Source organism: Leuresthes tenuis, unplaced genomic scaffold (genome assembly GCF_036924035.1).
Source record: "Leuresthes tenuis unplaced genomic scaffold, fLeuTen1.0.hap1 SCAF_7, whole genome shotgun sequence".
NCBI classification, from domain to species: Eukaryota; Metazoa; Chordata; class Actinopteri; order Atheriniformes; family Atherinopsidae; genus Leuresthes; species Leuresthes tenuis.
Window position 1 is genome coordinate 32,944,051 of NW_027325361.1, and position 12,490 is coordinate 32,956,540.

At 40.5% G+C, this 12,490-nt stretch overlaps 1 protein-coding gene across 1 annotated transcript; it reads right to left on the bottom strand.

Moving 5' to 3' along the window:
• Positions 1–249: 249 nt before the first annotated feature.
• On the bottom strand, positions 250–10,465 carry hyi (hydroxypyruvate isomerase). Its single transcript, XM_072390197.1, has 8 exons — positions 10,114–10,465; positions 9,910–10,021; positions 9,191–9,305; positions 8,394–8,472; positions 7,436–7,485; positions 7,290–7,359; positions 1,118–1,252; positions 250–1,026 (listed from the first exon to the last, which is right to left on the bottom strand). The coding sequence occupies exons 1-8, from the start codon at positions 10,310–10,312 to the stop codon at positions 968–970; spliced, it is 819 nt and encodes a 272-aa protein (XP_072246298.1). The 5' UTR covers positions 10,313–10,465; the 3' UTR covers positions 250–967.
• Between the last annotated feature and the right edge of the window lie 2,025 nt (positions 10,466–12,490).

Here is a 12,490-nt window from a genome sequence, read left to right on the forward strand (position 1 = left end):
TGAGCATCACTGTGATGAACTGTATGCTCCTTCATGTCAACAAGAATTAAAGCTCTTCAAAGGTTCAACTTACCAAATCAAAGTAATCATTTTAACCCCAGCAGGAGCCAAAATTATTGTTTTTTTTTGTTCCCACTGTAAAACTGCACAAATGAAAATGTTATGAATGTTTCATAGTTAAGCCTCTGGAGCACTATCCCAAATAAGACCTTCATTATGAAAACTGATTTATTTCACATAAAAACGTCTCTTACAGTGTTGCTGGCATAATACATACATTAGAGCTGTGATAGAAGATACCAAGAAGAAGGTATTTCAGTGTCAAGAGTGTGTCAGACAAATAACTTTCAAATAAATTTTCTGCAGTGCTGTGAAATACTGACACTTGACCAGATGTATCATCAGTCATAATGCATCTTTTTGAAAGTAGTTAACCAATGTCACATTCACAGAAATGCTTTGTATTCATTTGGAATGGAAAATTCGTATCTGCATAAATTAAATGTAAACAACTCTATAAGACTGCAAAAACTTAATCATCTGGTTTAATATTGAATTTAACTAATGTAGAAATTGTGACAAATTCAGACCCCTGGGATATCATGCTCAGTTTGTCTAACAGGAATCAAAAATATTACTTCCTCCAAAGTGTCATACTGATAAATGAAAACTCCTTTAACAGCAAGTGTTTAAACTAATTTGGGGGTTGGATTTCTGTTTGGGATCTTGCTGGAGTTCCTAATGATATGCTTTGGCAGATTTTATTTAAATTCCATGTCCTGCTTGGTGCAGCCACAGCCATGGGTGCTGCCTGACCTGTGGCTGTGTTTGGATGGGGTAGCATGTGTCAAGGCCCGAGCTTTCCTGAAGAACGTTTTGCTCAACATTATTCATCTGGGTCTACGGAGAATTAAAAAAATAATGACTCCTGGTAGAATAACAGGCTCCTGTGTTCGGTCAGCTGTGATCAGCACCGTCTGTGTGTCCAGTATTCCTGGACCCACCCAAGACCCTTCTCTGTGGAGCCTGCACAAGAAATATTTTGATATTATTTTGGATATTTTCATACATGAGATTACATCATTTCTGAACTATAAAAAAAAAAAAAAACTCTTACCGAGTGGCTTGTATTCACAGCCAATGTATCCCTTATAGCCAAGGTTTTCCAGTGTGCTGAAAAGGTAAGTGTAGTTCAGCTCCCCAGCACTGTCGGGCTCATTCCTGCCTGGAACCTGAGCGATCTGAATGTGATCTGAGATACAGGAGGCTTCTTAGTCTGCTGCACACTAGTTTTTGCTTTCTGTTTTTTCATTTTTGTTTTGGGCAAGACTGAGGATTTAGTTTACATCACTTTGCTTCAAATTATTACACAGACATTACTGACATAGAAGGAGGACAGGCTGCCATTACCAAAATGTAGTTCTGCTCCAAGCAGCCTATTTACTAAGGCTTTGAACCTTTTCCCAAGCTTTAATGAGAGAAAAGTTATTATATAACTAATTATATTCCAGGCAAAGTGGTAATTTAGTGCCCAATTTTATTCTTTTATTCTTTTTCTTTTAAGTGTATACTTGTAAACATCTGGTGAAGCTCCCAAACCGGCCGGTCCGACTGATATCTCTTACTGGAACAGTGTTGGTGCCAAACCAAAGTCATCAACCCCAGCCAGGACCGGGTCTCATGTTGTCCGTGGCAGAGGTAAACCCAGCATGAAACCTAAACCTCCAGCACTCACTCCACCACCTGAAGTCCCATCACACAATAAATACGATCCCTTGACTTCAAATACAATGTGTGATGATGAATGTAATACAAAAATGAATAAAAACAAGAGAAATGGCCCCAAAAAAATCAGCCAAGAGCTTACCAGATTACTAGGAGAACTCCAAATCCCACAACCAAGTTGAGGACTACAGAAGCAATCGACACCATACAAAATGGAATAGATACCATTCTAATTGGGGACTCTGTAAGACAGGATGTCAGAATGGCAAAGATGGAAAATATAACATTTTCTGATACATCAGTCAGGGAACTGATGGATGTCTTGCCGACCATTCTGTCTACACATCCAGATAGCATGAGGATCATTATCCACACAGGGTCTTTAGATATTCTGAGAAGGAAGACTGGCTCTGAGATCCTGAAGAAAGACTTTTCTCTGCAGTTGTAGAGGCTGTGTCACTATGGGGCACACCGTGTCTCCATTTCAGGCCCCATTCCTACTGTGGGTAAAGGAATTGAACTTTTCAGCAGACTTCTTGGCCTGAACACATGGTTGTCAAATGCATGCATCGCCCCTGGGATTAAGTTAATTGATAACTTCAATGTCTTTTGGAACTGTGAGGAGCGTTTCAGACCTGCATGGAACTGGATGCAGATTACTTGGTGCACACTTATGTCATGCTGTTGGGATGGCAAACCCAAACAACCCCCCACCCCTAGACATCTAGGATCAGTCAGGACTCCAGCGACCACCATCTACCAGGAAAGGATGGGCACCCCCTCCTCTTACATCATCCGTCCTGGCAGAGCAGGGCACAGGGGGATGTGCAGGATGTTCAAGGAGCAGCAGCAGAGTTCAAAACAAAGATTGCATGCCATGATGCGTTCAGGGTCCCTGTTATAGTAGTCTTACTACTGACAGCTGTTCTGAGAACAAGCTGGGACCCAGTAGGATTCCTGTATTAGTTAGTAAAAGAAGGAACTGAAAACAGTCAACTTGCTGGGTGAATCTATCTAATCTGTTAACGGTACCACGTACAACTCAGAATACAACAGCGACCAGTGTAAACTCCACAAAGCTCGCTCTACTTAATATTGTCATGTCTTCAAGTTTGTCATGTTTTAGGTTTCTGTTTCTTTGCCATGTTTTTCCGTCAGTCACTCTTGCCCTGGTCATCAGCTTCACCCATTTCACCTGCGTTTTGTCTCAGCTGCACTCACTCAACAATTACCTCCCCTCAGTATTTAGCTTCCAGGTTTTTTTTATGTTTAGTGCTAGATCCTCACCATCACTGATGCTAGGTCATAGCACTCGATGTCTATGTCAGGTTTGTCCTCACAGTCTACAGTCAGGTTTTGTTTTGCCAAGTTTTTTTTTTTTTTTTTGTCATAGTTAGGTTTTTTTTTTAAATTCAGGCTCAGCTGCGCTTCGTGTTGTTTTACTTTTGAAATAAATCAAGTTTTTTGTTGGAAATATCTGCATCCGGGTCCTCCCTTCTTCATCTCACCGCACACCACCCATCCCCAACGTGACAGAAGGATCTGGCCAGAATGGACGCGGCAGATATTGAGGTGTTGCTAAGAGTTTTTTTTTCATCGTCACAGTTTAGGTTCTTTGTATTCTGGCATTGTTGCGCTTGTTGTTAGTTTCTTTGGAATAAATCAAGTTTTCATTTAAATGTCTGCATCTGGGTCCTCCCTTCACCACGCCACGCAACACACCACCCTAAATGACAAATATTAGATCTCTGTCTAATAAGTCACTGTTAGTTAATGACTTCATCATTTCACACAATTTAGATTTTCTTTTCCTAACAGAAATATGGTTAACAGAACGCACAAGTGCCACTGTTCTTAATGAAACAGCACCCCCAAATTTTAGTTTCATGGATAAATGCTGAAATGGGAGGAAGGGTGGGGGAGGAGCTGCCTTATTTAAAGATACAATCCAGTCTAAAGAGATCTCATTCGGTGATTTCTCTTCTTTTGAATATCTTAGTTTTATTTTAAAGGGTGTTCCTAAAATTCTGTTCTTAATTATTTACAGATCTCCAGGATACTGTGCAAGTTTTGTTGATGAATTTTCTGAATTAGTGTCTCATTTCAACCATTTTATCTTGACCGGGGATTTTAACATTAACATAGATAATATGACGGATGGTAATGCCAAAGAATTTTCTTCTGTGCTGGACATGTTTGGTTTGTGGCAACATGTAACAGAACCGACCCACCTTCGAGGTCACACTCTGGACCTGGTCATTTCTAAAGGTGTTAATATTTCATCTGTTCTGGTTATTGATTTGGCCTTGTCTGACCATTTCTACATTTTATTTTATTTATTGATCACTCAGAATATTCAAACAACCAGCTTCTCAGTTAAGAAGAGGTACATTAACGAGAAAACAAGTGCTCAGTTCAGGGAGGCCATAGCTATGTCACCAACAGTGAGCGCACAGTCAGTTGACAGACTGCTGGATCATTTCAACTTGAAAACTTTGAATGTAATGGAAGCTGTTGCACCGATAAGAATCAAGAGCACCTTGAGCAAACAGAAAACACCATGGAGAAACACCACTACAGTCAAAAACCTGAAAAGAGAATGCAGGAAAGCTGAACGTAAGTGGAGGAAAACAAAGCTTCAGATTCACTATGAGCCGTAAAAACAAAGCCTGTGTAGTTGTAACAATGAGCTGTGCAAGCCCAGAGAGCTGCATTTATCTGAACTGATTAATAAGAATGCCAACAATTCTCCAACTCTGTTTACTATGGTTGAAAAGTTGCTCCTAAATCCTCCTAAACAGTTAAACCCAGACCGCCTCGAAATGCAACGAATTTGCCAACCTTTTTGCCAAAAAAAATCAAAATAATTAGACAAAACGTTCACGCCACACAAACCAACAAGAAAACTAATCTGTGTCTAAAACCTCAAAATAACTCGTTATGTCGAAATTTTATATTGTTGATGTAAAAATCCTGGAGGAAACAGTTCAGCATCTGAAATCAACAACTTGCACTCTGGACATAATACCATCTGACTTTTTAAAAACTGTTTTTACCTCAGTAGAAAGTGATCTCCTAGAAATAGTTAACAGCTGACTGGCATCAGGCATTTTTCCTAAGTCACTAAAGACAGCTGCCATTAAGCCACTCCTAAAGAAGAGAACTCCAGACGTCTCTGTGATGAACAACTACAGACCTGTCTCTAACCTCTCTCTTATATCCAAGATTATTGAGAAAGTTGTATTTAACCAGCTCAATGACTTTCTGAACGAAAGTGAAAGTCTCGATAACTTTCAATCAGGCTTCAGACGTCATCACAGCACTGAAACAGCTCTGGTCAAAGTGTTAAACAACATTAGGTTGAATACTGATTCTGGTTATGTTTCAGTCCTGGTTCTGTTGGATCTCAGCGCTGCATTTGATACTGTAGATCACAGAATTCTGTTGCACAGGCTGGAAAACTGGGTTGGACTTTCTGGAGCGGTCCTTAACTGGTTCAGGTTGTACTTACAAGGCTGGAGTTATTTTGTTACAATTGGCAGCTATGAATCTGAGTGAGTGGCCATGACTTGTGGAGTCCCCCAGGGGTCAGTTCTTGGACCTCTTCTGTTTAACTTGTATATGCTACCGTTGGGTCAGATATTGCAGAAATTATCACAGTTATGCAGACGATACACAACTTTATGTGTCTCTGTCACCAGATGACTGCAGCCCAGCAGACAAACTGTGTCAGTGTCTGGAGGAAATAAACACCTGGATGAGAGGGAATTTTCTACAATTAAATGAAGAGAAAATAGATCATTCTGTTTGGTAGCAAAGAGAAGAGTGTAAGCATTGGTAAATATCTTGAGACTCGGGCCCTTACAATCACTGACCAAGTTCGTAACCTTGGAGTGTTGATAGACTCAGCTGACTTTCAGTAGCCACATCAAAGCTGTCTCCAAGGCAGCTTTTTACTAACTTAGAAACATTAACAGAATTAAAGGTTTTCTCTCCCAAAAAGACCAGGAGAAACTCATCCATGCATTCATCTCCAGTAGACTCGATTACTGTAATGGTCTTTTAACTGAACTTCCCAAAAAGAGCATTAAACATCTGCAGCTCATCCAGACCGCTGCTGCTAGAGTTTTAACCAGGACTAAGAGATCTGAACACATCACAGCAGTTTTAAAATCTTTACACTGGCTTCCAGTCAGACACAGAATAGATTTTAAAAGCCTACTGATAGTTTACAAATCCCAGAACAGTTTAGGCCCAAAATACATCTGTGATATGTTCAGAGAATATAAATCCAGCAGAGCTCTTAGATCCAAGGACTCAGGTCAGCTGGTCCAGTCCAGAGTCCAGACTAAACATGGAGAAGCAGCATTTAGCTGTTATGCTGCAAACAAGTGGAACAAACTACCAGAGGAGATTAAACTGTCACCAAATGTAGACATTGTAGACAAATCCTGGTTAAAAACATTTCTTTTCTCATGCGTCTATGCATGAAATCTGCACGGTATCTTTTCACTTATTGAGACTGTTGCTTGTTTTTATTAATTTGAATTATTTTATTTATTTCCATTTTTTTTACATATTTTTAATGCTTCTTCCGTTCCCCGCTGCAATGCTTTTATTTTATGTAAAGCACTTTGAATTGTTTTGTACATGAAATGTGCTACAAATAAATTTGACTTTGACTTTAGTCCAGTCCTTGTACCTGTCCATTTTCAGAGGAAAGCGTTTTTCTTTCTTTTTTTGCTACAAGAAAGTCTACAATTCCATGCCACATGAGTACTATGTACCACATATATACTGTATATATGTATATGTGTACATGTATGTACACACACACATTCAGCCAGTTCCTCCCTCTTCAGTTCTATTTCATGTTAGTTTGTAGTTGTTGTTCCTGCCTTGGCAGCACCCTCAGTTTAGCTCTGTTTTCTACACCCTCTGTCCTCACCTCCTTCCTAATAATCCTGCATTCGGGTCCTCTACCTTCCGCTCCTCACCTCACCGGAAAATGTCATGAGTTTACGGAAGAGTTCTAGTAGAAATTCTTAAGGGCTTAAGAAAAGAGGACCACAGTGGAAATTGATCAGCCAAGCTTCTGGTGCTTCTGGCTTCAAGCTTCTGGCTTCATGAAACCACATTCTTCAAAGTTAAGAATAAATAACAGAGTGGAGGGCGTAAACCATGGCAAATTCCGATAAAATATATAACGACTGTTACTGTGGCTGCAATATTTGTTTTGTAATGGAAAATTTTATTTAGCCTTATGCTTGTGTCTCATCATGCTGAAATCACTTGTAAGACTTGATAGTCACAGGCATTTGATGCACCAGATGTTTTACTTTTGTTTCTTGTGAAACTTGGTTTTCTTTCTCAGGCACTAGAGGCGTAAGATGTTTCCAATCAAACATTTCTGTATTTCGTTGTTCATTCTGTTTTGCGCACTCCACAAGGCGCAATTCATCAAAGGAACATTTTTCAATGTCATCATATGTATCAATAATTACATTTTTAAAAAATTGTATAATTCAATCATTTTTACAGGTTATGCCTTTTATCTGACTCACCAATCATGGGGAAGTACTTGTGTATGTTTTTTGTCAGGTTTCCATCCATTATCTGCCAGTGAAAGACATCCTGAAACAGTTCAGATATCCGTCAGGTGTTGAAACATTTTCTTTTTCCAAGCCGAGACATTTTCCAAATCACCCACCATTTGCAGCTTGATGTTTGGCTTCCCAACCTCCTCCAGTATTGCAGCTGCTGCAGATGGAACAATAAAGATCGATTGAGACAACTTGTGATGCAGTCCACATGACAGAAACAGAGGCACCTCATTCTCTCTGACTCCATTTACATTTTGATTTCGAATCACTAAAAAGGGTCTTTAAAAAAAGGAAAGGAATGACATCGTATACAAATTGTAAGGCACTCAAATCCAATACTACAACAAAAAGGTCAGAAGTTTGAACACACAAACGTACTGTTTTGTTTTTGTTTACCACATGACCTCACGTGTTTGTTCATAGTTTAGAGGTCTTCAGTATTATTTAAACAGTGTTGAAAACTGTTAAAAGCAATAAAGTCTAAAATGAATACGCATGTCCAAACTTTTTCTGGTTCTGAATGACGACACAGAAATTACTCTTATGGTGAGTGGTATGCATACTTCCCCTCTGCACTCTACAAGTCAACTTATCTAAAGCAAGTTTGCAATTTCAGATCAACATGTCCCACAATTTTTCTGGATGTGTCTACTGCAAATTTAGGCCAATCTGGTACTAATCTTATTTCAAGTATTGGTTTTGGTTGCATGAAAATTTTTGGAGTGAAGACTACAAATGCAGTGTCGGTATCATTAACTAAAAAAACTATTTAAAATATCTAATGACACTCCAAAATAAACCTCCAAAATAATTTCCAAAATAAACCAGTTAACAGCAAATATGACCACCTTCACTATCTATGAAGTGGTTTCATTGAGTAAGTGTGGTCACCACGACTGCAACGGGTGATTACAATGTACAGCATCCCACAGTTAGAACCAAAATAATGGGATTACAAAGAGTAAAAACGCTTGATTTAGTTTTCTAACTTTCACTGAAAGTCAGTGGTCATGACAGTTCTACATACTAATGAGTAGCAATTTAGTCTCAGTGGGACAGTCTTACCCTGATGGGGAGAGTCCAGAAAATACCTGGGATCTGTGATCCTTGTGTTGATTGGCTCAATCAATCCAGTTATTCCTTCCTGTGAGGAAAATTCTGATTAATACTGATGATTATTATGCTCTCCACGGAACTTCACAGCTTAAAGGCATAGAATCTGATTTTCTCTATTTCAGTCAGGTGTGTTGACCATCTCCCTACAATTATCAATGCGTTTGCGTTAGAAAAAACCTATCATGTAGGTCTGTTAGATGTGGGTCAGCTTTTGGATGGCCTACCATCTCCATCTTTACTTTCCCTACAGCACACGCTGTCTTTGCATTAGATGTGTGTCACCTCAGTCTACAGAGCGCTGCAGGGACAGAACACGATCAATTACCACAACTTTCTTTGTCATGGCAAGACTTTACCACTCATGATGCTCTAAAGGCCAAAGTGTTCGGCAACAGCTCAGCTTTAACTCTGAGGTATCATCAGTGTCTTTAACGACTGATTGACCCAGTTAGTAGTGGATACGCTGAACAAGCTGAACGCGGTTCAAAGTGTCACCTCCAGATATGTTCAGGCAGGGACGCTGATCATGCATTTTAAGTTTTGGCATGACTGAAAACTGACTTATAACAACTTTCTCTTTAAGGCAAATAAATTTGTCAGTGCCCCCATAGACATATTTTAAAGGAAAGCTAAAAGCTTTCTAAACTAGCTTTTTGTAACAGTAAGCACTGAGTTTTCAACAGTTTTCACTTCTATATGTGATATTTCAAAATACATATGACACTCATTTGAACACATACACCTACCTTCGACAGGACATCAGCAGCATAGCTTAGGTTCTGCACAAAGACAGCCTCCATCTCCTTGGCAGCCGCTGTTCTGTGAGAGTCCACAGGAATCCTCCCTGCCATCAGGTGAATCCTAATAAGTGAACACAAAGAGGAGGACACACACTGCTTCCTTTACAACAAGACAAGTGACTGGTGATTAAACCCAAAACAATTTTCTTTTTAAAAGCAACAAAAGTACAAAAAAATGTTTTGCGTCGTCCTAATTTAGAGGCCGAGGAATGAGGGTTTTGGTGCACACCGATCATTCTGGAAAACTCTAAAGAAATCCTCCATTTTTATGATATCAGTGTATCCACACGTGCTACAAAAGGCCCCAGAGTCAGTGAATCCAAGGCAAGTATCACAGTGAATACCAAGGAGCTCTCTGAACAAGCCAGTAGCACCTTTCTGTGCCATCTAATTACCACAGCAGTTATATCACTCAGCCCTGAACTGTGCGACCTTAATGTTGCATCACCTGTACAGTCGGTCCTCTTTTATGTATCGGCTGTTTAATGCGTCAGATTGAGACAGATTATGCAGTAAAACTGTTATAGATATAAGTTTGCTTTGATCTCCATAAATATGCACATGCTCTGCAAATATAAATTAAACTTTTTCCATTAGGATAGTGGTTTATAGGTGAGCAGTACACAAAAATAGATCTGTTTAATTGTACTCTACTGATAGCTCACCTGTTGCATTTCAAAGCTTTTGCATACTTCAGAGCCAGATCCAAACCCTGTCTGAACTCCGCCTCTCTACCTGGAACTGCTCCAAGGCCCAGGTCCCCTGCCTTTACGTCCCCTGCAACACAGGCCACATCATACCTTCACCTCAACCATCAACTGTACCGCTGTTCCATGGTGCTCAGTGCAGAATCCATGCCTCGCTTTTACCGGGCGGGGTGTTGATGAGCACCACCTCCACTCCTGTCGCCTCTCTGGCTCTCTGCAGCTCCTGGAGGTCTGAGTCGTAGAGCCAGGCAGCCTCTACGGCCTGAAAACCGGCCGAAGCAGCCGCATATATTCTCTTACTGAAGTCCGGAAGCTCCGTGAACAGCCAGGAAAGATTCGCACAGAATTTCAGCGGTGCCATGTTGTAGAAGCCAACGTCCCTAACCGCTATGTAGTGCACTCTGCAGTGGCCACGCCACTTTGTGGAGGCGTCCGAATACTTAGTGATTATTAATGTTCACTATATAGCGCGCTACATTTATTTCCCTATGTAGGGAGGAGGGAGGAGGGAATGAGTGAGTGATTTTAAACACAGCCTTGGACTTTCGGCGGATAAACGTCAGCGGGCCGTGCGTGCGTGCGTGCGTGCGTGCATATACGTGTTTGGGCGTGTGTTTATATTCCTTTTTTTCTTCAAACAACTTTATTTAGAATCGTAGATTGTAGACATTACAATCTCTCCGAGGTATACGTCGCAACAAATGGCAAAGTGAGAAGAAGAGAGGTCTATTCAGGAATAATTCTTTCCAAGGGTTGTTTATTTCCAATGAAACCTTCAAATCTTTCAATGCATTTTAAGATAAGTAAACTCAGGAAGATTTGTAAAAAAAAAAGAAAAAAAAGAAAGAAGGCAAACAAAGTGAACTAAAGTTAAAGAAGCATGGCTCTGGGTTTCATGAATCTGTGAATGCATCTTTTTCTGACATCCAGTCTTCAAAAGGTTCTGAAATGGTTTCTGAAGTTACAAGAAAAGAGCAGGTGTTCTGTTTTTGTAAATTTTTTCTGCGAAAAAACACAGAAGGATAAATATAATTTCTTGCGTTTAAATGGGTTTCTTCAGCTTTGCAGTGAATATTTAAAGTGAGGCATCTGGTTCATGATCTGGGGATCATCTCTGGGTAAATGTTCCCTTTTTATGAGGGGGAGCTTTGATAGCAGGACCACACCTTCTAATTTCCCCCCATAAGACAGAAAGCATATGTAAAACATCTGTGGAATAAAGGCATGTTAGGTCTTAAATCAGGTTACATCAGGAATTAAAGTCGGTAGGGTCTTAAATTTCTGTTAATGTGAACTCTGCTTCCTCTGTCAGGTAACATCAGCAAAATAGAATGAAAGACTGTCTATAAAGCTACAAGCAAAGTGGGACACTCCAAGCTTTTACCACCAAATTCTTGCCAGAAGGAGGAAGGATTGTTGTGTACAATGAATTAACAGTCATCCTAGGTCAGTCTCTTTGTAGACATAGTCTGATAGTGAGCTTTACTGTCTTGAAGGCTTTGAATTGTAAGTTCACAACCAGGAGCAGCCAAGTGCCCTTTAATATTGTAGGGTAGTGCTTGCACACAATTCAGTTAAATTCAATTCAGTTTTATTTATATTGCGCCAAATTACAACAATTGTCATCTCAAGGCACTTCAATAATATAATTCAATTCAAGCCAATTGGAATTCAATTAATTGTAATCATAATCCACTGAAATCCAATCAATTAATTTCAAAATAATCCAATGTTATGAGGCGCGAATGGCGATCGCCCTCTTCATCACGGGCCCAGGTGTTTGCTGTCCGCCACTCCACCTCCCGGTCACCGGAATAACTCACAGACTTTTCCTTGCTGGTTTCTTGGTGGAGCTATTTATTGTGCCCCCTTTGCTCCCCACATGTGTGTTCAGTCCCGAAATTACTACAGTCTGTACATATCTTTTTTACCAATCAAGCCCACATCAGCTCCAGCTTTTACATCATTTCCAGCCATTTTTCGCTCTCTTCTCCACCCGTCTTTTCTCCATTTAAAGGGCTCCCTCTCTTATTTAAACTCCTCCCCTATAATCATCAACCTCCGGTTAACAGGTGCTCCTTATCACCTGCAGCTGACATAGATTCCCCCAACACACAAAAATACTCATACACAACCACCAACATAACAGATTTTAGATTAGCACCCATCAGTGCCAGTGATGTCCCAGTCTCCATACTGATCCAACCCCAAACCCACAGACTAGTAGGTGGGCACCCCTAATAGCCTGCAGACTACAGATCAGGTCCTGGGAAATGAGGGACGGGGTCACTCCGTCACATCATCCATCCCCTCCCCTAGGTTGACACTGGGTGGCAACCTGGATAAATAGTCGGCCACCACGTTGATCTTTCCTGCCCGATGTCGAATGACAAACCGGAACGGTTGTAATGCAAGATACCACCGAGTTAGGCGACTGTTATGGTCTTTCATGGAACTAATCCAGGTCAGGGCACGATGGTCTGTTTCCAGATCAAACTCTCGTCCCAACTCTTTCGGCTCAGGTACAGGATCGGTTGTT